The 25,249-nt window shown below is 44.8% G+C and overlaps 2 protein-coding genes across 4 annotated transcripts; both read right to left on the bottom strand.

Moving 5' to 3' along the window:
- Positions 1-203: 203 nt before the first annotated feature.
- Positions 204-24,882, bottom strand: LOC147419133 (nuclear transcription factor Y subunit C-3-like). 3 transcript variants are annotated; one of them, XM_086505920.1, is made up of 4 exons: positions 24,725-24,882; positions 24,517-24,571; positions 23,881-23,912; positions 204-1,229 (listed from the first exon to the last, which is right to left on the bottom strand). In XM_086505920.1, exon 4 carries the CDS (start codon positions 1,172-1,174, stop codon positions 377-379), a length of 798 nt encoding a protein of 265 aa, XP_086362046.1. In that variant the 5' UTR covers positions 1,175-1,229; positions 23,881-23,912; positions 24,517-24,571; positions 24,725-24,882; the 3' UTR covers positions 204-376. The 3 variants fall into 3 exon arrangements, with proteins under 3 accessions (XP_086362046.1, XP_086362045.1, XP_086362047.1); XM_086505919.1 differs by lacking the exon at positions 23,881-23,912; XM_086505921.1 differs by lacking the exons at positions 23,881-23,912; positions 24,517-24,571; positions 24,725-24,882 and adding an exon at positions 23,794-23,816.
- LOC147419134 (uncharacterized) lies at positions 1,236-17,280 on the bottom strand. The gene is made up of 2 exons (XM_086505918.1): positions 14,918-17,280; positions 1,236-14,705 (listed from the first exon to the last, which is right to left on the bottom strand). The coding sequence occupies exon 2, from the start codon at positions 9,267-9,269 to the stop codon at positions 8,469-8,471; it is 801 nt and encodes a 266-aa protein (XP_086362044.1). The 5' UTR covers positions 9,270-14,705; positions 14,918-17,280; the 3' UTR covers positions 1,236-8,468.
- Positions 24,883-25,249: the final 367 nt, after the last annotated feature.

Genomic DNA, 25,249 nt, shown 5'->3' on the forward strand with positions numbered 1-25,249 from the left:
TATCTTCAGCATAACATTCCTGAATCTTGATAATCTCTGACTCTGCTCTATATAATACATTGCGGCGCTAAAACATGAATGATTGATAATCTGAAATGAGTCTAGTCACATGCCAAACAAAAAATCATGTTTAGAAAAGAGCTCTGTTGTTCAACACCGGCCGACAAGCGCTCCCACAAATGCAGCAAAGAGAACGAAGCAGAAAAAGGAATGGACTAAAATTGAAAGAAACTAGCAACGACAGCAGAACGCTTGCATGAAAAACAAACCGAAGTCAATTACACGTAAATATGATGGCTAATGAACATTGCATTCTGCCCTCAAGTGACTTCAAGCTGATTATTGAGCCCAATGCTTCCATCAAGAAGCATTCAAGTCAAGAACCGGATGCATTTTCTGAGGGACTGGCTGGAGGAGGAGCCTCAGCTTGTTCTTCTGCAGGTGGAACTGGCCACATTTGAGGAGGCGCATAAGGCATGCCAGGAAGCTGTGTCATGTACATAGAAGGATCCATGTGCATTGCTGGCCTTCCAACGATGTATGCAGGTGAACCCGTCACATTTTGCGCTACCGGCTGGATAGGAGCCCCATACCCTGGTGCCTGAGGCTGCGCCATATAATACATCCCACCATAAGGCACCGCATCTGCAGGTGGAAGACCTGCTCTGGCCACCGGGAGCCCATCTTCCTTCACCTCATCCCTGGGCACAATATCTACTAGGAAATCGAATATATCAGTCCGCGTTATGGCAGCAGCGATGTCATTCCTTTGCAGCGTCCGCCTCTTGTTTTCTTCTGCATGCATCCATGACCTTAGAGTCAGCTCCAGAGTAAACATCTCACAAGCCTTCGCAAAAAGAACGGGGGCTTCAGCAGAGATCATCTTCACATCCTCATCGGCTTTCATTATTTTTTTTATTCTAGCAAGAGGCAGCTGATGGTTTTTGAAATCAGTGACCTGCTCAATTTCTTGCCTTTGAGTGGCCCAAAAGTGCTGCAGTTGCTGCATATGAATGTTCTGATAGCCCATGGGTTGCATTTGGGCAGCAGGATAGCCGCTTGAAGGTTGCCCTGTCATTACACCAGCTGGCTGCACCCCAGGTGCCATACCGTACTGCACATGAGGCTGCCCACTTGCCACAGCTGCAGCTTGCTGATTATTTTGTTGGTCCATCTTTTAATGTAAGCTCCACAACAAGAGCTGCAATCTTTCAATATGTTGAATCAACCTGAAATTTTGGAATGTGCGCCAAAAGTTAAATACTCCATTACTGAAACGCAGCTTAATGTAAACATCATCAATGAACGAGTAGACTAAGTACACAATGAAAGAGTGGATGTCTCTACTACACATTCAATGACTTGGTAAAAACAATATCCCGCGATTGCCTAACTTCCAAAACAAGTTGACTACCTGAGGAGAACATGTGGATCACCTACTTTCCTATGAGCTCTATGCACATGACAAGATCTCCCTACTAAGGCACTGACCAATAACTTCAAAACAAATTAGAAAAATGCAAACTCTTAACATGGAACTTCTTATATCAGAGGCTCCCAAGCACTACGCTTGTGTCACTAAAATAGCTCAATGCCTCATTCAAACAGTGGAAGTCAATCACATAATCACCCCGAAGACCTCGGCAATATCTCTATTCATCATATAACAGCAGTGGGGGTGGCGTTTACACGTGTCAGCATTTTCTGGCTTGGGGTTGGAAGAGGAGAGAGAATCTGGCATGACGTGCATGTAGTTTTAGTTTAAGAGGAATCCAGCCAGCCATCCCCGCGTCAATCAGATTCCCGGGCGGGTAGATGTGCGACGGTTTCACCCAAAAACTTGGCCTTGGCAAGTTTATTAATGAATCATTTTGATGACCTATTTTTATACCTTTGTCTACCAAACTTGCCCTACCTAAGTCTTAAAAAGTTTATTACGAATATCCTACCCTATAGGAAGCCAGCATTTTGGGATTAATGAGCCTGCACTAGATCTAGCCCCACTGTTTTTGCATGCTCTCAGAGTTTTTTCTCCCAAATCGCAGATCAGCCCAGCGTTTTCAGTTTTTTCCTCACATCAGGAGCGCAAATCAGCCCCAGATCTACGCCTTGGTGGCCATCAGCAACCCCTCATCGAGACGGATCCAAAGGTCAAATCAACCCTGGTGGTGCTTCATCTTGAAGAGTTACCACGACGATATTCCCCATTTGAGTCAATAGAGTCTGCACTTCAAGTATTTGCATGTGTGTACATTCCATTTATGCAACCAAAAGCAAACACCACATCGGCAACGGTGTAAGGGGCCCTTGAGAGGGTTGGTTGGGACCCCATAGGCTCTCTCTCTCTCTCTCTCTCTCTCTCTCTCTCTCTCTCTCTCTGTGTGTGTGGAAATGAAAGGAACCATCATTCATGCTAAGAAGTAATCGGTAACACAAGGATAGAAGTAAAGATTTGTGGAAGTGTAAAACCTACATCTTCACCATTTGAATTCCATTGCACCTAACATTGGACTACTCGATCAAGTTTGATGTGTGCCACCACCACAGGAGTTTGCAGGCATCGTGAGCCTACATTTGCAACCACATCCGTTGCAGAGATCTTCATCTAGAACTTACATCATATGGCAATCTAGTCGAAGCCCCAAGAGGAGCCTCTATCTTTGAGGAGTTATTTGGCGGTTTCATGAGACTTGCCATGGTTCGTGGGCATTTCAAAGGACTTCAACTCCATTCGGCATTGCTTTTGCCAATCTTCCCACGTAGGGACAGCCTAGGCTGGCTGTCACAAACGGGAGCCCATAACAATATAAAATATACTCGGATAAATATAATATATCACTTAATACTCAAGCCAAAGGATCGAGAGAGAGAGAGAGAGAGAGAGAGAGAGAGAGAGAGAGAGAGTACAGGGGACCAAAAGATGGGATGGCCCTCCCTCGATAACAGTATCTTTATTATTGAGCAGAAGTCTATACAAGCACTTGAATCGAACCTATTTCCTCATTCGTTCCATAATCAGAGTGGATGGTTCCCAGAAGCCTCGGCTTCCTATTCCTAGGGCAAAATACTATTCCAAGGAACTTTTGTTCCTTACTTTGAATCCTTGAGAACCAAAGTTCTCGCTTCTGGATCTCACCTTCTAGACTCAAGGCATGGCATCCCTGCAACTCTTTTCAAACTCTGTTCTGAGAGTCCTCTTCTTGTTGTTTACTATGAATTCCTGGACGCCAAGTCCTTCCTTGGGAAACTCGACTTCCGGATCACAACTCAAGAGTCTACCTTTCATCGATCCATGGATCTACTCCCAAGTTCAAGGTACGAAACCCTTGGGCTGATCTGGCTCTAGTTTCTTTTCTCCTCCAATGGCTCATGCCTTCCTCTGCTCCTACTCCCTCATAAAGGGGAAGTACATGTCACAAAATGGTGACGTGGCATGACCACCTACAGACAAAGATGGTGACGTGGCATGACCACCCGCAGACAGAGATGATGACATGGCAACAGTACAGCATGCCAAAAAATCACGTTGCCAAGCCACGTGACAACAGTACGGAAATTCCGCATAACGCGCTAACATGTTGGCATGGCAGTAGTGCGAAAATTCTGCAATTTGCATTGCTAGCTTTTTGACCAGTTGCTTTTGGGATTGTTTGCTTTTGAGTTTTTAAGCTTTTGGGACTCTGATTTTGGCATCCCTTATAAGAATAAAAAGGACTCAAGGGGCCTCACGCTTCAGAGCATCTAGACGCAGAGTCTAAGAGAAGAGGACCCCTCGGGTGTTGTAAAAGCGACGCCAATCTTTGGGGCCAATACCTCTACTCGGGCCATGTCGACTCAAGTTTTAAAGTTGTGAATTATTTTAAGTGATTCTCTCTTGTGTCGAGTCGAATTCTCTGCTTGGGGTGCCCAAGCCTGTGACAGTGGTATCAGAGCATCAAGCGTGTGCTTTTATCAAAGCATACGGGTACTATCAAAGAGCCAGTGCCTAGGACACTTGGACACAATTTTGGACATTGTTATTGAAGAATCTTCGTGCCCCGACCCCGAACTTATTAGCCACTCCCACCCTTACTTCATCGCGCATTGGGTGCTCTTCATCCCTTTGTCTTACACGGCATAAGCCAAAAAGAATCCCAGATTACACATGAGTTCTCGTGGAGAATTTGACAAAGATAACACCTCTCAACAGAAAGGCAAAGAAAAGTTGAAATCGGGCACGAGAACTCACGAAAAGAATGAAAATTTGGGCATTCGATAGAGAAGTTTGCCAGAGCGAAGTACAAGCATCAACTGCAGGTTGATACGTGTGAAAAGATTGATCAAGTACCCCAGACACCCGAGATTTGTGAAACACCTGAAGAATTACCCGATTGATGAAATTCATTAGAGATGGCGTAAGGCCATTGATTCTACTCTCAAGACGAGATGAAAGCTGAAAGGACTGACGAGTGTAGAAAAGCCGAAGCTGAAAGGATTGACGAGTGTAGAAAAGCCGAAGCTTTACTCGCAAGAAAAGCTGGACAGAGCTGTTGACCGGAAGATGAACCAAGTACTGGAAAGGACACTGAAAGGGATACTGTTGTACTGACAATTTGTTTGTTTGTGCCAGATAAGCAGAAATAGGAGCAATGACCTGGCATCTGTATCGATTGGGAAGCATGGAGCTACGAGGTGAGTCATCTCCTTGCCTGTTTTGCAAGTGAAATCGAGGATGAGATGGTGAGATCAAGAGCGACGAGAGCTCGAGAATGGATGCGTCGACTCAAGATATAAATGATGAATTTGAATGAATGGATGATGACGCATGTTGAATGATTCTAGTACATCAAGATTCCCATATCAATGAGATGACAAGATACGGTGGTGAGCGAGTTCTTGCGGAATGAGATGGCCACACAAGAATCTAGGTGCATCAAGACTTTTGAACGATGAGATGACTAGATGATTGAAACACTATGTTCAGTATGAACTAAGTGTGTGAATGAAGAACTTTGAAACAGGAATTTCCAAAGGTAAATCTAATTTATATATGAAATTAATGTTTTCTGGAAGAACTTGCTAGATGTGTGCAGATAACAGGTGAAATTGTGAGAGTGAGCAATGGAGAGGGTGTGAGCCACGCGCGTCGAAAACGCTGGAGAGAGAGAGAGAGAGAGAGAGAGAGAGAGAGAACACAAGTGCCCTGCAAATTATGCTCTCAATACATAATGTGTGACTATAAGACCCTAACCATTCTATTTATAGAATGTTAGGTTGAGGAAGGGCAAAATGTGCAAAAAACATAAAAGCCCAAAAATGGCTAAAAATGTGTGCACCTAGCCAGGCTCAAAAAATGACCGACCGAACACCCGCTAAAAGTGTCCGCCCATGCAATCTACATGATGTGCGATGGGTGGCCAACCCGGGACAATCATTAGCCGTACAAAATGGTGAAGCAACGGTGGTGTAACTCTTTAACACCCCCTCTCAACACCCAATGCTGAGACAACACAGATGAGTCGAAGGTGAGAAGCCAAGGTCCGCTGAGGTACAGCCTTCGTGAAGATGTCTGCTGCATTGTTCGTTGTAGGGACATACTCCAAATGAAGATCTCCAGCCAAACCCGCTCCCGAGCATACTGGTACTACACCTCAATGTGCTTTGTCCGAGCGTGAAAGATAGGGTTCTTGGCGATAGGAATGCAACTCTGATTGTCGCACAAAAGACGAGTCGTAGCAGCTTGGGAAAAACACAACTCTCCCAGTAATCTCCGTAGCCATATGGTCTCACAAGCAGCATAGCTAGCTGCTCTATACTCTGCCTCTCTGGAAGATAGGGCAACGGTGGGTTGCTGCTTACTGCTCCATGAAATGGGTCCCGAGCCGAGTGTGAAAACTACTCCTGTAGTAGAGCACCGAGTATCTAGATTTCCTGCCCAATCTGAATCGCACCCACCAAGTAAGGTGCAGCCCTTGGAGCGACCATAGAACACACCATGGTCCGAGGTGCCGCTGATGTACCGCAAAGTAAGTTGGGCACACTACCAATGTCGCTGACGAGGTTGGCTGTTAGAAGGGACTGAGAACAAAAACTGTGTAACAGATATCTGGTTGGGAATAAGTTAGCCATACGAGGTAGTGCCGATCGCATGTCATCTGGAATCTCTCCAGGATAGCCTTCGCATACTTCCGTTGAGAAAAGAAGATGTCATTTGGTGTCTGAAAGATCTAGAATAAAAGAAAATAGAGAAGAAGCCCAAGATTGGTCATCTCAAAACGTGTCTCCATAGCTTTCATGATCAACTTGATCTTGCTGGTCTATAAGCCTGTGAAAATGAGATTGTCCACATAGACAATCACTATCGCAACCAAAGAGCCATCATAGACAACATAACAATTGGAATCTAATCAGGTATGCCGTAACCCTAGCTTCACGAGAAACTGGTCAAGTGTGAGTAACCACTGTCATCCAGCCAGCTTCAATCCATACAATGCTTTTCACAACTGATAGACCCAATCCTCCTTGCTTGGTATACGACACCCAGGAGGTTGCTCCACATATACTTCTTTATCCAAATCTCCGTTCAGAAAAGCACTTTTAACATCCATCTGATTGATAGGCCAACCAAAGTTGGCTGCGAGAGCAAACACTGTGCGCATGGTAGTCATGGGAGCGATGGGAGCAAAGGTCTCATCAAAGTCCACGCATGGTTGCTGTGTGAAACCCCGAGCAATAAGTCTCGCCTTCTGTTTGTCGAGGGAACCATTGGCCTTGTATTTTGTCTTGAAAATCCATTTCAAAAAACCATCTTCCGCTTGTTGGGCCTAGAAACCAAAGTCCAGGTTTTATTCCGCTCCATAGCATTCAGCTCTGTCTACATGGCACGCTTCCAACAATCATACTGGAGTGCTTCCTCCATCAAGGAAGGCTCAACTGGTGAAGCCTAAATCTCGGACATGCGTGCAAATTTCACGAACTCTATGCCGTCATAAACTTGCCTCTCCTTGAGGCGTGCAAAAAGTCGAGGCTATTCAGGGTTTGGCGAGTCTGGTAACTTCGTGACTCCAGAGGAAGAAACCATAGAGTAGAGCCAACAAGGTACTAACTTCTCCTTGCGAAGTGGGACCGCGTCCACCGGAGGAGAACCATCACATCAAAATCGGAATCTGACATGGCATGATCGGGTTAAGTAAATGGCTACGGTGTAGAGGATACAAGGACAGGGATAGGGATAGGATTAGATGTAGGAGGTGGACGAGGAGGAGGTAGGGAAGGTATAGGCTTGGAAGTTGTCACATCACGGCTAGCTGTGGTAGTCTTGGCGCCAGGATCATAAAGCCGATATCCATCACACTCTCGTGAATAGCCCAGGAAGATGAGCTTCTTCGCACTTCTATCGCTTCTCCTTTGACACATGGGACACCCAAAAACTCGAAAGTGTGAGACCGAGGGCTTGCGCCCATAGTAAGACTGATAAGGAGTCGTGTCCTGCAAAGCATGGGTAGGCGAACGGTTATGGATGTAAACCACCATGTTGCATGCCTCTGCCCAGTAAACGCGGGGCAAAGAAGCATGCGCAAGTATCACACGAGCCATCTCCATCATAGTCCGGTTCTTCTACTCAACAACTCTGTTCTCGGAAGGAGTGTAGGGAGTAGTCAATTGGCGCTGGATGCTCTCTGACTTGCACCACTGTACAAAGTCCTTCAAGATGAACTCCACCCCTCTGTCTGAGCGAATACATTTGACGTCAACCATCGTCTTCCAATTCCGAATGAAACTGAAAGCCTCCGGCTTCAGCTTTAAGAACGAAGCCCAAGTGTACCTGTTGCAATCATCCACAAGCACAAGCAAAACCTGTGAGCCAAAAAATGGAGTGCTCATCGGGCCACATAGATCAATGTGAACAAGTGCGAGTGATGCCGAAGCTCTGTTGGATGCCTGCTTCGGAAAGGCAACCTTGTGTTGCTTGCCCATCTGGCAAGCCTCGCATACACCTTATGAGGAGCGTATCGCTGGTAAAACCTCCACCATAGAGGTTCTGGCAGCTTGATGAAGCTGCTGATAGCATAGATGTCCAAATCATGCCATAGAGAAGAAGATTCCATGCTCCGAGACAGAAGAGCAATGAGGCGGTATAGGGAACCATCGCGCTCACCGCGTGCAAGAATAGTACCTGTCATAGAATCAAAAATGGTCATTTTGCCACTCCCAAAGTGTATGTCAAGACTCGGCTCCCTGAGAGTCCAAACTCGTCACAGAGAGGAGGTTGAAGGCCATGTCTGAACTAAAGCGCCTCCACTGAACTGAACTTCGGGTCTAAGGTAGAACGGAAGAGGGTAATCTAGCATGTGTAAGACACTGGAATATCACGGTTGTCACCCATAGTGACGGTCTGCCCATGAGTATCCCTGAGAGAGCTAAACCAAGAATGTTGGGGACAAGACCGGTCCCCGTCGTCTCGTGAGAGGCTACAATTGCAGTCGAGGCTATCTATTTCTCCCTGTTGGCCTCGCCTCGTTTCTTCTTTCTGCATTCTGATTCTTTGTGCCCTTTCTTATGGCAGTGGTAATATTCGATGTCCTTGTTCTTCTTCTTCTTCTTACCTTTACCTTTCTTGTTGCCTCCTTGAGCTCCTTCTGCATCAACAGCATCTCCCGCTCTGAATGCGGAGTGCCCCTCGATCTGTCTGAGGGAAGGGAGAATCTCGTCCCAGGTGGGAAACGAGGTGCGTTCAGATGTGAGCAAACTCTGGAAGTAGGGATCAAAGCGTGGGGGAAGCTTGAATAGTAAGAGGCCAACCATGCTGCCGAGGTGATGTCGCCTCCGACGGAGACAAGGTCGTACCAGAGTTCTCGCATGCGGCGGGTCAACCCATCGAATGAGTTGAAATCCTTGAACTGGACGTTGTACAACTCCCATTCAAGTGTGATTTGTCTGGCAAACGAGGTCTCCTCAAACTGGTCAAGAATCCGTCTCCACAATGGATGTGTATGCTCCTCTTTGAAAACTTCCTTCAAGATGCGGTCCGAGAGGTTCATCATAAGAAAGGTGAAGACTCGTATGTCCCGATCCACCCACTCGTCGATCTGAGCCCGAGTGGCGGTGGGAAGGGTAGGCTGGATAGCCGAATGGGTGAAATCACTCAACCATTCCCAGAGTCGATGGTAGGCAAAGATTGGGCGGACTCGTGTCCACCACAAAGAATAGTTGTGTAAATCCAACTTCTTCTCCTCAGCAAACTGGGTGAGGGCATAATTGTTGGATGTTGCGTTGGCAAATGCCGACATAGTCGCAAAAGTGAAAGTGGCCGTAGTCGCAGACGACGTGGTGGCCCCCTTCTAGGATTGTTGTTGTTGCTTCGGAGTCGACATGTCGCGTGCTCAAAGAGTGGTCCCAAAGGTAGATCAATAAGATCGTAACGTGTGAATGAAAACGGAGCAAGTCACAAACGCTGAGGGATCCAAAAACGCAAGCAAGATGCAAAAAAGCAAGCAAATGCCAAAAAACACAAGGCTGATCCGGGGCTTGTTGGTGCGATCTGGTGCAAGAGGGGTAGCGCTTGTAGAGAGGTGTGCAGATTGAAGCTTTTGATGCAAAAACGCAAGGCTGTTTTGCAAAAAAACGTTGGCTGGTCCAGAAACACTAGGCTCAAATTTGCAGTTTCTCGCGACAGAATGGAGCACAACTGCTAGCACTAGCCTCACGAGGTGCAATCGATGAAGAACCTCCACAATCTGGCGACTGATACCATGTGAGTGTGAGCAACAGAGAGGGTGTGACCCACACGCGCCGAAAACGCTAGAGAGAGAGAGAGAGGGAGAGAGAGAGAGAGAGAGAGAGAGAGAGAGAGAGAGAGAGAGAGAGAGAACACAAGTGCCCTGCAAATGATGCTCTCAATACACGATGTGTGACTACAAGACCCTAACCATTCTATTTATAGAATGTTAGGTTGAGGTTGGGTAAAATGAGTAACTGGTGCAAAAAACATAAAAGCCCAAACATGGCTAAAAATGTGTGCACCCAGCCAGGCTCAAAAAATGACCGACCGGACACGTGCTAAAAGTGTTCGCCCAAGCAATCTACATGATGTGCGATGGGTGGCCAACCCGGGACAATCACTAGCCGTACAAAATGGCGAAGCAACGGTGGTGTAACTCTAACAGAAATAGATGATAATGGATGACAAATTCACAGCAATGATAGCTCCAGAATGAACCTGACAACGATAAGTATCATGAATTTTGAATAAAACTAATGGAAGAACCTACTATTTGTGGATAGATAACAAGATTGAGAATGAGATGATGATGATTTTGGAGCAATGACAGCTCTCGAATGAACTTGATATCGAATCATGAATTTGGAATCACGACTGATTCAATGGAACAATCGTGCACGCATCAAGAGTTCCTGCGGGATGAGAGGGCCACAAACTAGAACTGAATGATTGGACCACTCTGTCCAGTATGAACTTAGTGATGGACTGGGATCCTCGGAAATGTTACTCGCACATGACAGTGTTGGAGTAATGATTGCTCACACACGACAGTGCTGGAGTGCAGAAATCTATGGACATGATCGAACTATGGGATTAGCCAATCCGACATCAGTGAGATCTGAGATAGATCTAGATGCGATTGCTAATTACGTTGCCAAGAATCGTGGTCCTAGATCAAAACCAAAACCATGGACGTGATCGCGATATGGGATTGATTGAATCGACACCAATGAGATCCGACATCTAGATGCGATTGCTAAATACGTCACCAAGAATCACGGTCCTAGATTCTATGAGATGTGATCAGACTGTGATCTAAATGTGATTTGATGTGACTGTCGTCTTTGTTTAAGTGTTGGATTGATGTCGTCTAGTGCGTCGGAGTTTGTGTCTACTGAATTGGTTTATGGCTTATGTTTGATTTTGCAGGCGTAATTGAAGGAGAATACAAAAAACAGAAAAAAAAAAAAGAAGCTTGTCACGATGGAAACACTTTTCGTAGGCACTTCTTTGCGATGAAACTCGCCTACTGAGGCTTGGCGACATCCGGTACACTCAAGGAAGACATGCGCATCACCAGCGACTTCATCTTCGCGGCTGAAAATCTGCACCAGCTCCTCCTTGCTACTAGTGGTGGCTTTTTTTCTTCTTCTTGGGAGAGAGAGAGAATCTGTCTTCATAACTCCAGGCAGCCGGCCAGAATACGAGCAACCTTGCCGACAGGAATAGGGGAGGGAGAGGGGCGCCAAAGAGAAGGAGAAAGAGATCACTCGTGCTCAATCAAAAAGAGAGAAAAAGATTGTGGGCTGCCACAAAAGAGAGCGCTCGATTTTTTAATGGTTTTTTTTAACTAATGACTGCCAACTTATTAAGTGGGCGGCCGGTCTTTTTTTTTAAATGGTATGAACCTTTAAAAACTCAATAAAACTTATAAGCTGCAAACAATGCTTACATAACATTTCCCAAGGGTCCCTGGACGCAACCACATGCAATGCAGACATTGACTTCCTCGCCGGAAAGTACTTGCTTTCCCGAAAAGCAACCTCAAAAAGCAACAGTTTTTCCTCAAAGTTTCCTCTGAACCCATCTTCATTCAAATACTTGCTCATCCTTGTGCACAATTCAAAATTTCCTCCTGACTATAGATATTCCCGTTTCGATGCTCCCGTCACCCACCGTGTGACGCATCAAGAATACCCATCACCTAGTCCTTTCTCATCGAACTTACAGTACAATCTCCTTCGTGATGCTCTATGTCACCTATCCTATGACACATCAGAGATGTCCGTTACCGAATGGTCGGATACTTCTTCCCGATGCTCCCTGACACCCATCCAATGTGATATTCCCGTTCACAATGCTCCCGTCATTTCTTTAATTGACGCACTAGGAATATATGTGCTCGGATGACTTCAATGAGAAAAACCCTCTCAATTAAAATTCCAATAATTCATTAAGAATTGTTTATCCTAATGTCCTAAGCGAGAAAACTCTCGTACTTATAAATCCAATAATTCATTAAGAATTATTCTTCTGTCAGATAAAGCTAATTTAGCAACACTAGCCGGTAATCTTCATGGACATTGGCATTTGAATATCCAGTCATTCGCTCTACGAGCATCCATCCAGTTTGCAGTTTGCTTCACGCCATTCGTGTTGGGGTAGCAAAGGTTATTCTTTGTCGTTAATCAACAAGCCATTGCTTGCAAGTAGATGTATCATCACCATCCCAATCTTATGGACATTTCCACATCACCCGCGAAGCCTCTCTCTTAAAAGTAGTCGTGGAGGATATCATCTAGAAGCCCATCCTATGGCCTGCATGGAGTTCGGTACATGTACCTCACCATAAGCAAGAGGGGATGTCACGTGCACATCGCTTTGTGCGCTAGATGGACATGCTTCATCAACCTTCAAAACAAATATCGCACCTATCCCTGGATAGGAGTGTCTCCTAGGAGGATTAGTTGTAACAAACTTGGACTGTCACAAAACGGGAGCGTACACGAGCACTTGAAAATTAAAATACTTTGCAAATGTGAGAGAAGGGAGAAGATCGACACAGTATTGAAGACCAGAAGATGGGTTGGTCCCCCCCCCTTAAGAGTATTCTTTTATTCAGGGAGAATTCGTATACAAGCACGAGAACCCGAGGAAACCCCTCCGTTCTGTAATCTTAGACCCGAAGGTCGTGCTTTCCCGTAAAGGGCTTGGACACAAGGCTGTTCCTTCCCGTAAGGGACTTAGGCGCGAAGCCGTACTTTCCCGTAAGGGACTTAGGCGTGAAGCCGTGCTTCCCGTGAAGGGCCTTCCCGTAAGACGGGAGATTCCTGCAAAACAAACCACACAAACACGCGACAACAATTCGTATAGCGAATCCACAATAGATACTTGTCGCTCTTGCGCGAGAAAAGCGGCTTCCGTGCTTCGTAGTCTCGCGATCTCTTGCGGCAGAGTCTTCTCTTGCTGATGTTGGTACCTCCCGTGAGTGAGGGCATGTGGTGCTTTTATAGCTACCTGGCCACGGCACGAATAATTGCTCGCGTAGAGATCGCGGCCTTTTTTTTTTCTTTTTTTTTTTTGCGTGCGCGCTGTTCTACCCGAAATAGGGAGAGAGAATTCGCTGGCTGGTTTTGTTGCTTTATCTTCTAAGTGGCTGCCCACTTATTAAGTGGGCGGCCGGCATATTTTAAAATTGGTCTGAACCTGCCCAAAAACTCAATAAAACCTTATAAGTTAAAACCAATGCATTTAACAACACTTCCCAGGCGTCCCTGGATGCAACCGCATGCACGAATGCAATGCAAACATAGATTCCTCGCGAGAAAGCGTCTACCTTCCCGCGATTGTTCCTGCTTTTCGTAAAAAGCTTCATTGAACCCATCTTTATTCTTGTGCTTGCGTTCTTACGGGTATTTTCTTACTCAGTTCGGATTTCCTCCTTAGCCTACGGGATGATCCCTTACTGATGCACCCGTCACCCATCATGTGACGCATCAGGGGTACTCGTAACCCGGCCCTTTCCAGAACTTACGGAAACTCCTTCGCGATGTTTACCGTCACCCATCAAATGACACATCAGAGTTGTCCGTTCTTGATGGCAGTTCCTGTAGCTACAATCTTTTTAACAGTTCTTAGTGCACATAATAAAATATCCTAAAAAAAAGATTAATCGTTAAAAATAAGAAAATAGTCCAATTAGCAACATGGACACCCCAAGTCAAGATTCTATCGCGACACAACAGAGATTCACTTTACAAAAGACGACACCGCCCGATATAGTTCCGTGCCCAAAGGTAATGGCCCCAAAGACTGGCGCCCCTTTCGGTTTTTCTTTTTTATATTAATCTTTGAGCGAAGTACAATGAGCCCGCACGTACTCACTCTCAGACTCCGCGGCTAGATGCTCTAAGAAGTGAGCCCCTGAGGCCACTTATAAAGGTTACAAGGGATGCCAAAAGCAGGGCCCCAAAATCTCAAGCACAAAAGCTTCATAGTCTCAAAAGCCTTTGTAACCCAAAAGCTCCCAAAATCAGCCAATGTAATTTCCGGCAATCCGTAAGGAATGCCACGTCAACAAACCAGCGCAAATTGCAGAGGTTCGTATTGCTTGCCACGTCAACATGTCAGTGCGTTTTTCGACAAGAATTGCGGCACGTTTTTCGGATGTTGTTGCCACGTTAGCAGGGGATGTGTGTGTGTGTATCCAGGGGCACTACCACGTCACCAGTTTGTGACATACCCCCTCTTGAAAGAATTGTAATCGTCCTCGATTATGCCTGCAAAAACAGACAGAGGCCATAAATTGTCTTAGTATACACTGATTGTTAGTACCGACGCACTAGACACAACACATCTAGTACATGTACCAATCGATAGTCACATCATCGGACATCACAAGACATCACTTGACATCATAGAACATTACATGACAAATCACATTCAAATTCATTCCAAATACGCAACGTCAGCATGTCAACGCGTTTTTCGACAAGAATTGCGACCCGTTTTTCGGATGTTGTTGCCACGTTAGCAGGGGATGTGTGTATATCCGAGGACACTGCCACGTCACCAGTTTGTGACATACCCCCCTCTTGAAAGAATTGTAATCGTCCTCGATTATGCCTGCAAAAACAGACAGAGGCCATAAATTGACATACCCCCCCTCTTGAAAGTTTGTGACATACCCCCCTCTTGAAAGAATTGTAATCGTCCTCGATTATGCCTGCAAAAACAGACAGAGGCCATAAATTGTCTTAGTATCCACTGATTGTTAGTACCGACGCACTAGACACACCACATCTAGTACATGTACCAATCGATAGTCACATCATTGGACATCACACTTGACATCATAGAACATTACATGACAAATCACATTCAAATTCATTCCAAACTCAGACCATGATTAATCGGCAACATATTTAATAATCGCACCTAGATCCATTCCGGACCTCACCGATGCCTGACTAACTAATCTTTATTGCAATCGTGTCTATAGGATTTTATGAGACCGAAATGTTGCAGTCATTTCGTCTGTCAGTTCCTGCACTCAAACAAGTCAAGTACAAATCAATCAGTATCATTTTTCAAAAATTCAAGTTCATAAAGTCATTCAACAGGATACTGTCAGCCAAGCAATATCCTTGAAACCATAAGGGACATAAGTGACTCTATATCAAAAATCTGGGTAATCTGTTAACAAAGGAGCAAAGTGACTCCCCTCTTGTGCAAGCCCGCTGCACTAGATTCAACCATGCTCAAATCAGGGTTCTATCGGAGTAGACTATGCTAAACCGAATGCTTCAAGGTAAAGTTCCAAAATCTGAGGAGTATCTATTAGGTCCTCCTCCTCCATCCACTTTGCATCCAATACAGGATAGTTCTTGAATTTAACCAAGCACCACCTAATCACTTTACCTTTTACCTTTCTTTCCTTGTGTGCCAAAATCTATTTTGGAACGAGTATCTCCTCGTTTTCCTCCACTTCAGGTTGCTCATCAAGCTCCCCATCATCGGGCACATCGCCTTTAAAAGGCTTCGAGAGACTCACATGAAAAGCATTGTGAATCCTCCAAGTATCGGGCAGCTTCAGTCTAAAGGAGACAACATTTATCTTTTCTTTTATCTGGAAAGGGCCATAATACCTCATGCCAAGCTTTGGAAAAAGCCACTCCATTCCTTTTCGTTTTCTTAGGCGTGCCTTATCAAAACATGAAAGCACCGAATCGTCCTCTTTTAATTTCAAATCACGACGATGTCGATCTGCTGCCTTCTTATGGCTTTCTTGGGATTTCTCTAAAGCCTTCCGGACCTTGGCAAAAGCAGTGTTCAAGTCCCTTGTATACTGGTCGGCTTCAAAAATCTTACCTTGGGTCTGGGAAATGTTCTGATCTACCACTTGATTCCCTTTTTCCTTTCTTTCCTTATGCCATGGGACCTGCGAGTAGCGTCTTTCGCTTCCATGTCCATTGGCACATCAAAGTCAATCATCGAAACCCAAAGACGCACTGTCCTCTTTCTTTGGAATCCTTTGATGAACTTGCATCTGGTTTCCTTAGTTCGTCGGAACCCTCTGATTCGCCAGAATCCTGTGATGAGCTATCATATGGTTTCCTTGATTCATTCTCTTCATTGGAAGACTCTTGCCTTTTTTATACTATCCTGCCCGTCACATAAGTCAATGAGCCGACATGCATTCCAAATTGTTGCTTAGTCATGTCCCATGGAGTCAGACTTCTGGTTTAAAGCATAGTCTTGAATTATGGTATTATGTCATCATGATGTCATCTCTTGCATTCATCGTTCTTTTCACGTAACCGTGTGCCAATGTTCTCCCAAATAGCCTTCCTAAACAAACTCGTAAATCGGGGATCTCTGTCAGAGACTATTGTCTCAGGCATGCCATGTAATCTGAAAATCTTTGAAATCAACAGTCTCGCTAAATGATCCGGCTTGACTGTTTTCTTCACTGGAACGAAGTGAGCTTCCTTGCTAAATTTGTCGACAGCAGTCCAAATGGCATCATGCCCACTCTGTGTCTTTGGGAGATCAAAGATAGCAATACTTTCCGCGGGTGGGAATGAGTAAAGACCGTAACAATTCCTATGCTTTATGCCTGTCAAACTTGACCTTCTAGCATACCAAACAACTACGTACAAAGTCGTCCACATCCTTCTTGAGTCTCGGCCAAAAGAAGTAACGCTCGACACCTTTCAAGGAGGTATCAATGCCGCGGTGACCCGTAAAAGGTGGACAATGACCTTCAATTAGAATCTTTTCCCTCAACGGCTGTGTAACGCACAACATCGTTTTCTTCATCAAGTAGCCATCCCGTATGGAATATCCCGCTGCTACCTCTCCATTCTGTATTCGTGTGAATACATCCGAAAAATATGGATTTGTGGCGTACTGGTAGACCATGTCCTCGAAGCTTCTATGATAAATCGTGGTAATAGCCAAGACTAACGGCTTTCCAGACAATGCATCTGCCACCAAGTTCTTTTGTCCCTGTACATGGACAATCTGGAAGTGAAACTCTGACAAGATGTTAGCCCACCGCATCTGCTTCTCCGAAAGCTGCTTCTGTGACAAGAAGTAGCGTAAGCTCCGATGATCAATGAAGACCGTAAAATCGGCTCCGAGTAGGTAATGGCGCCACTGAGTAAGAGCATGGATAACCGCCAAAAGCTCTCTCTCATAAATCTGTGTTGTCAATTCCGGCCTTGAAAACAATCGGCTCTCATAGGCAATCACATGGCCTTCTTGCATTAAGACCGCACCAAGACTATGACCACAAGCATCACAATATGCTTCGAATGACTTTTGCAAAACCAACAAAGTCAAAACTGGTCTTGTAGTCAATTTCTCTTTCAAAGTCTGGAAGGCAGTCACCTCTATGGGTCCCCACGAGAAAGGGACTCCTTTCAGTGTCAGAATGTGCAAAGAATAAGCAGCCTCTACAAATTTTCTAATGAACCGCCATAAGTCCAATAAGCTTCTAACTTCATGAACTTTCTTCAAATCGGGCCAATCACGTATAGTTTCAATCTTGGCCAGGTCCACTTAGCACTATACTCCTGCTGTTGAGATGATGTGTCTCAGAAATTGCATCTCCGACAAAAAAATTTGCTCTTTTTCATATTTATAAGCATTTTATGCTTCCTCAGTGTCTCAAAACCCACAAATGATCGGTATTCTTTGCAAATCCAAAAAATCGTCTTGAAAGCCATCTTGTAGACGTCTCTAGGAACAATACAGATCTGATGATAATCACTTCATATCAATTGGGCAAGTAGAATTCTGAAGTCTGTGAAGTATATCATCGATACTCGTAATGTGGAAATCTGTTCTAGTTCATTGTTTCTTTATCTTGGCCTCGACTAATGTTGTAAGGTGGCTGGTTCGGTGGTGTACTACCATAAATCAATCATGGGATCTTCACGATGTGAAGGAGGTAACTCGCTTTATAAGCCTTCAGAGAAACAGTCAGCCTCTATTGCAAAAAAAAAATCTTGTTGTTTCTTTTCGAGGTGAAACATATTCGACCTTCAATCATCATTCAGTTCTCTCAAGAAAAATCGAGTAAAGAAACTGAATTTCATCAAGTACAATCTCTCTTGCCCTACATTTGTCAAAAGTCGCTTTTGTACCCCGATAGTCAACCACAGCATTGTTCTTGTGGTACCAAGGGATTCCTAGGAGAACTTCACAACCTCCGAAGGCATTACGTAGAAGTCCTCATGCCAAACACCCCTGACATTGCAAACGAAGTTCGCCAATGATCAATGTAATGGCAACATCCCGTCCTGGTACCGCTAGAACTACCTCCGCCTGTGGCCTCAGCCTGTCGGACATAATTATAAATCGAGCCGCCAATTCAAGAAGTTTGCCTTGGCTCCTCCATCAAAGAAAATAAGGGCTTCTTAATTTTTCACTTTGCCCCAAGGACGGCAAAGTTTTGTACTTTTCGTTCATCTGATTCGGTTCGGGCCCGCGCAAGGTGGTACCAGTTCTGCGTTCATCTGTTCTTTTCTTTCGCACTCGGTTGCTGCTCTGTAACTCTCAAATTTATGTTCTTTGGTTCATTTCTTATCAATCTCTTTCTGCGAGTACAAGTTTTGCTTTTCTGCACTCGTCTGTCCTTTCGGCTTTCCTACTGACCTAAGAGGAGAAGCAACGGCTACATGTCATCTCGAGTAAATTTATCAATCAGGTAATTCTTCATGTGTCTCGCCAATCTCATGTCCCTGGAGTACTTAATCAATCAGTTCACTCATATGCCAATCTGTAGTTGAAGTTTGTACTCCATTGTGGCAAACTTGTCTGCAAAAAAATTTGCCCAAATTTTCATTCTTTTCTTCAATTCCTATGCCGGATTTTCAACTTTTCTTTGCCTTCCCACTGAGAGGTGGCATCTCTGTCAGATTTTTCACGAGAACCCATGTATAATCTGGGATTCTTTATGGCTTTATGCCCTGTAGGACAAAGCGATGAAGACAGGAGCGCGCCCGATGCGCGATGTATGAAGGGTGAAAGTGGATAATAAGTTCGGGGTCAGGACACGAAGATTCTTTCACAAAAGCTTTGTGCGCTGCAAAAAAGGATCGAATCCTCCGTAGAAGAAGCATCTTTCTGTGCTCTGATACCACTGTAACAAACTTGGACACCCCTAAGTCAAGATGCCACCACAGAGCAGAGATTCACTCTAAAATAGTTCACAAAAGACGACACGGCTCGACGTAGTTCCGTGCCCAAAGGTATTGGCCCCAAAGATTGGCGTCCCTTTCGGTATTTCTTTTTTATATTAATCTTTGAGCAAAGTACAATGAGCCCGCATGTACTCACTCTCAGACTCTGCGTCCAGATGCTCTGAGAAGTGAGCCCCTAAGGCCACTTATAAAGGTTACAAGGGATGCCAAAAGAAGAGCCCCAAAATCTCAAACTCAAAAGCTTCATAATCTCAAAAGCAATTGTAATCCAATAGCTGTCAAAATCAACCAGCGTAATTTTCAAAAATCAGTACGGAATGCCACGTCAGCAAACCAACACAAATTGTGGAGGTCCGTACTGTCTGCCATGTCAGCCTGTTAACGCATTTTCCGGTCGTTGTGGCCACGTCAACAAGGGTTGTGTGTGTATACGGAGACACTGCAACGTCGCCAATTTGTGACATTAGTGCCGGCAATTTTGTGAGCCAGTTCGCAGGACCTACATGTCAAGACGAGTCCATTAGATTAGGTTTTGCAATTTTGGAACGCTCTTGCATTAAGGTTTGTACGCGCGTTTTGGCAGATGTTATTACACTACAGTGGGGATCTGGCATGACTTGTGTTTTGACAGATGTTTACACTACATTGGGTAACGTCCATGTAATTTTAGATAATTCCCCGCGTCAATCGAGGGTTCTCTGGTGGCAGATGTGCGACAATTTCACCTAGAAACTTAACCTCGGTCAAACTCATTAACAAATCAAAATTTGACAAAGGTTTTGCCCTACCTAGACCTCAAGAGGTTTAAAGCTTGCAAATTTGACTTATTAAGAGAGCAAAGCTCCATCGATTTGGATCAACTGAAGGAGCGCTAGCAACAAACCATCTCTAGCCTTTTCTGCAGCAGTTGTTGTTTAGCTCCCAGCCCCAACGCCTTGCAACAGTCTTGTCACTAACGAGAGCGCACACGAATAATCAATAAGCTGAAAATAAATAAACTCTCAACCATAAGAGACGAGGGAGAAGATCGGCACAAAATTGGGGACAAGAAGATGGGTTGGTTTCCCCCCTTAAATTAGGGAGAATCTTTTCTAAGCACAAGAACCGAAGAAACCTCGTTATTCTTAATCTAAGACTCAATAGTTGATTCCTTCCCATACAAAAAATTTTCCAGGCAAGCTCTCACTTTTTTCCATCTACATCTGGAGCATGAAACTCCGCAGACCGTTCAGGATTCCGTTTTTTGGAATCCCCAAGTGTAGGCCGAGGCCTCCTTGCTCCTCCATGATGGAGTACTCGCAAAAATCACAAACACGAGACAACTCGTAGAGAGTATTCACAAGCTATATTTGTCGCTCCAAGTACGCACAAGTGACCTTCACACAATGGCTTCACGCGTTCACTTGCAAATTCTTGGCGGTACAAACTCCATGTGCTAGCGATATGCAGAACTGGGAAGAGGGGTTGGCTGATTTTATAGGCTACGGGAGGCAACAGGAATAGTTAACACAGATCCTCCGACAACAGCAGTAAGGAGGTAGCATTGTAATAGCAGAGGAAAGAAAGAGAGAGAGATTGGCGCTAGTTTAGAGAGCCTTTGCATTTTTTATTGTGGAGGTTGAATTTTTTCAACCCAACGAGTGGACTTTCAGATTTGAAGCTTTGATGGAAAGCTTACCTTCTTCCCTTGTCTCTACGCAACTTTTAAAAGGAGGGGTGAAAGGGCCGAAGACTTCGGATCCTCACCGTAAAGGAAACCACCCCGTTGTCTGGAATGAGCGTCTCGACAAGAGCTTTCGGACATTAAAGCACTTGGTGACTACTGCGCCAATGTTGCACATTGTGGATCCTAGCAAACCGTTTGTGGTCGAAACGGATACTAGCAATATTGCCATTGGTGCGGCGTTATACTAGAATGGACGTCCTATTGCGTTTGAAAGTAAGAAACTTTCTGATACTAAGATGTGTTATCCAACGTATGAGAAGGAGCTTTACACCGTAGTCCACGCCTTGAGGAAATGGCGGCACTATTTGTATGGCTCTACGTTTGTTGAATGTACAGATCATCACTCTTTGCGCTATGTCTGTGATCAGGGTGATCTCAGAGGCCAGAAGGCTAGATGGATTGAGCTTATGCAAGAATTTGACTTTGAGATCCGTTATAGAAAAGGATCCAGCAATCGAGTTGCCGATGCACTCAGCAAGATTCCCGAGGTTAATGCCTTGTTCATGGTAGAAAATCTCGACGGAATTCTATCTCTCTCCGAGGACTATGTCGTTCTGATAGCTATTTTGGCAAGATATGGAACGAGGTCGAAGCGGGGTATGACTCGCGTACAAGCTTGGGTGGTCCGGAGACCCAAGTGAGTCCTGCTAGAGAGGTAAGATAGCGACTATTCCATTGGAGGTGGACTATTGTTCAGAAATGAAAAAGTCTGCATGTTCAAAATCGATGAGGTTCGACAAAGGATTTTGTTCGAATACAACGATGTTCCTAGCGTTGGGCACCCAGGCATCCAAAGAACTTTGGCTTTGGTCAAACGATATTTCTGTTGGCCAAGGATGCGCTCTTACATAGAGAGCTATGTGAAGAGATGCGCTCAATGTCAGGTCAATAAGGCAGAGCGCCTTAGGAAAGTTGGCCTGCTACATCCATTGGAAATCCCAGATGCCAAGTGGCAAAGTATTTCTGTGGACTTCATCGTTGGTTTGCCAAATACTAGTCGGGAAAATGATGCCATTTGGGTTGTGGTCGATAAGACTTACAAAAATGGCGAAACTTATACCCACGAAGTCGACAGTAAAAAGCAGTGAGTTGGTGGTTTTATTTGTCGATCGGCTTCATAAGCTGATTAGGAAAGGTATCTCCCACAATTAGAGTTTGCCTATAATAGTAGCAAGCATTTTGCTACTGGATTTAGCATGTTCATGCTAATGTATGGATTCGAGCCTAAATCCCCAATTGCTATTGGCTTAGAAAAAGTCAAGGAACGCCAAGCTCGTGATTTTCTGTATCACATGCAAGAAATGCTCGAATTGGCTAAGGATAGTATAAGAACGGCTCGTGATCGAGTCACTACATATGCTAATCAAAAGAGATCTCCCAGGACTCCAGATGTGGGACAATGGCTCTATCTGAAGATACCCAAGGATCCCAAGGCTATGCGAACAGGAAAGTATTATAAGCTTTTAGCTAGATATTGTGGTCCATTCTTGGTCACAAGAAGATTGGCCAAGTTGCCCATAAGCTGGCTCTTCCTTCGGCTGTTAGCGTACATTCAGTGTTTCATGTCAGCCGCCTTAAAGTAAAATTAGGCGAAGCCGACATTGTTGTGCCTATCGAGGAAAATGTATGGCAAAATATGCAAACTGAGTATATTCCTCGAGAACCAAAGGTAGTTTTTCATCATCGTACCCGTCATTCACGCCAAAAGGCTTATGACAAGTACTTAATTAAATGAAAGGGTCAATCTAAAAGGCTTGCTATCCCCGCTTCATTGATGAGGACAGCAATAGTTCTTAAGGGGGAAAGTATGTTATGTCTCACTCGTAGGAGAGGGGATCTAGCCCAAACGACGTCGGGATGGGCGTAAAGTGTCCGAGCGGACGTAGTGTGAACCCAACCAGTGTGGCCGGCCATTATTATAAAAGGGAGGCCAAGGCGGCCCTCGTTTGCAGTTATCGATCCCCACTGGCAGAGTGCAAGTGGTTAGCCCGGGAGGCTAGGAGTGCGCGAGGTCACCTTGAGGAGGTGAGGCCGGGTGGTTTGGGACGATCGGTCTTACAGGTGCACGCCTACATCCTCAGACGCTGGCCCCAGCACGGGGGGGCTGCCGGATGGTGGCTATGGTCAGGTGGTTCATCCGACGAGTGTCTGTAGGCGTCCGTGTAGCCGAGAGATCCACTCCATGTGTTCGTTTCAGACGCGATCTAGACTATGCTTTGAAGCAATGCTACACACCTGGTACTACCCAACTCAACAACCCAAAAATAGTAGGTGGTTGAAGTGGCAATCCAAAAATAGGCACTCGCAAACCATGCATGGAAAGTGGATACACAGGTGATGCATGCATGGAAAGTGAATGCATACAATGCATGATGGAAAATGGACACACCTAAATCTGCCTGCAGATGGCAATTCTTGCATGATAGGCACAAGCAACACAAAAATCTCTTAGTCTACACACTTAATTGAGGGGCTACAAAGCTCATTGTGGGGTTCTACCCATCACTTAGTGGACACAATCTCTCTCTATACACTTTGCACTTCAATGAAATTTAAATGAAATAATAAAATACCAGTAGCAACAGCGCCTAATCAAGGGCCAATACTGTGTAAGAGAGAAACTCTAGCTCTCCATCTCTCTCTCTCATTCTATCTAGTAATCTCCAGCTTTCTACACTATCTAAGCTGGATTCCCTCTTTCTCCAGTAAAAATTTTATGACCTATGAGCTCTCTGTGTCTCATTCAAATGTGAACTAAATACTCTCTCTCTCTCTCTCTCTCTCTCTCTCTCTCTCTCTCTCTCTCTCTCTCTCTCTCACACACACACACACACAAATTTGAGTTTTATCCCAAGTCTAGCCTAGAAGCATCTTACATCAGAGAGAGCTACTAGAAGAACCAAACTTTTGACCCACAGTTGTCTCCAAAGAGCAAATGCCAAAGAGAAAGAGACAAGCCTTACCTCTTTTGCTAGAGGTAACGAACCTTACAATCCTAAACCAAGAAAAGGTATGTCAGCATGTTAACCATTAAATGGATTGATAATGTGAAATCAACAATCTTGCAAATGCAACAAGTACTCCGATCAGCAACAATGTTTAAAATAACACATCTAGACTCATTCTATGAAGGCATTATATCGCATCTAACCATTCAAAATATCAATTAGTAGAAGCCGGATATTGAAAAATATCAAAAACTGAAACGAGCATCTCTGATGTGACTTGAAATGAGCATCTCTAATGTAGCTTGAAACTTTCCAATGACCAAAAAAAATCTCGCAGCATGAAACCTGAGCAATTTTGAGCCTTAAATTATGGTTCTGTTTCCAAATGAATACAAAAAAACATTTTCCTGAAGACGACCAAAATCTAGGGTTCTGTCTAGACGTTGCTGAGTTGGTCTTCCTTGCCAAAGATCATTCAAAAATGGTGATACAAGCAAACCATGAGATAAACCTGGCGTTGGTGCAGTCATTGCAAGAGGGAAGCCGTGGAAAGAGGGATACCCAACAAATTCCTCTCTCTCTCTCTCTCTCTCTCTCTCTCTCTCTCTCTCTCTCTCTCTCTCTCTCTCTCTCTCTCTCTCTCTCTCTCACCTGGCTATCTTCTCGTGAGCATTGACCCGTCAGCGAAGCTGTGCATACACTGGAGCTGCAGAGCAAACGCAGAAACAAAAAGCAGGGTTCATGATTGAATCCAAAAAGACGCGGCAAGCCGAATGGCTATGCAGCTTGGCGATAGGAATTGGGGGGGGAAATGCTGCAGAAACTAGCGATATGGATGCATGCAAAATTGCGGATTTACCTGGAAGCAAGCAAGCAGCGTGGAGCCCCACAGGTCAACCGGCTGCTCTCATTCGTCAGGCGCAGAAAAATGAATTCCAGCAGATCGCGAGAACGACGATCTGCAGGCCCTCGATGTGCTTTGCACTTTAGGGTTCAGTGCGTTTTGTGATAAGCTTTTTTGCTTTGTTTCACACGAGGGGATGTGTATTACACAAAATGCATTCCAAAGACACTATGTTGTTTAGGCTGGATACACATGAGCTCACGCGACCCCCCTATGGCGGGTATCCCTCGCTCTTACCAATGATTTCGAATGGCCAATCCTATACTTTTTCTCAAGCTCACTCAAGCGCATAGATAGAACCCCAAGAACCCCCATAATGATCTCGTGAATCTATTTATCCATGTTAATATAGCCCATGTTAGCATAACTCTTATATAATCATTGCCACATTTGGCATACATGTCGACCAAGACAGTGCCAAGCACGATGTTTTCTTTCAGCAACCCCTAAATTAAAATATCATTGTGAATTCTTTTGCCC

This window comes from Adiantum capillus-veneris, chromosome 29 (assembly GCF_014529385.1).
Source record: "Adiantum capillus-veneris isolate H3 chromosome 29, ASM1452938v2, whole genome shotgun sequence".
NCBI classification, from domain to species: Eukaryota; Viridiplantae; Streptophyta; class Polypodiopsida; order Polypodiales; family Pteridaceae; genus Adiantum; species Adiantum capillus-veneris.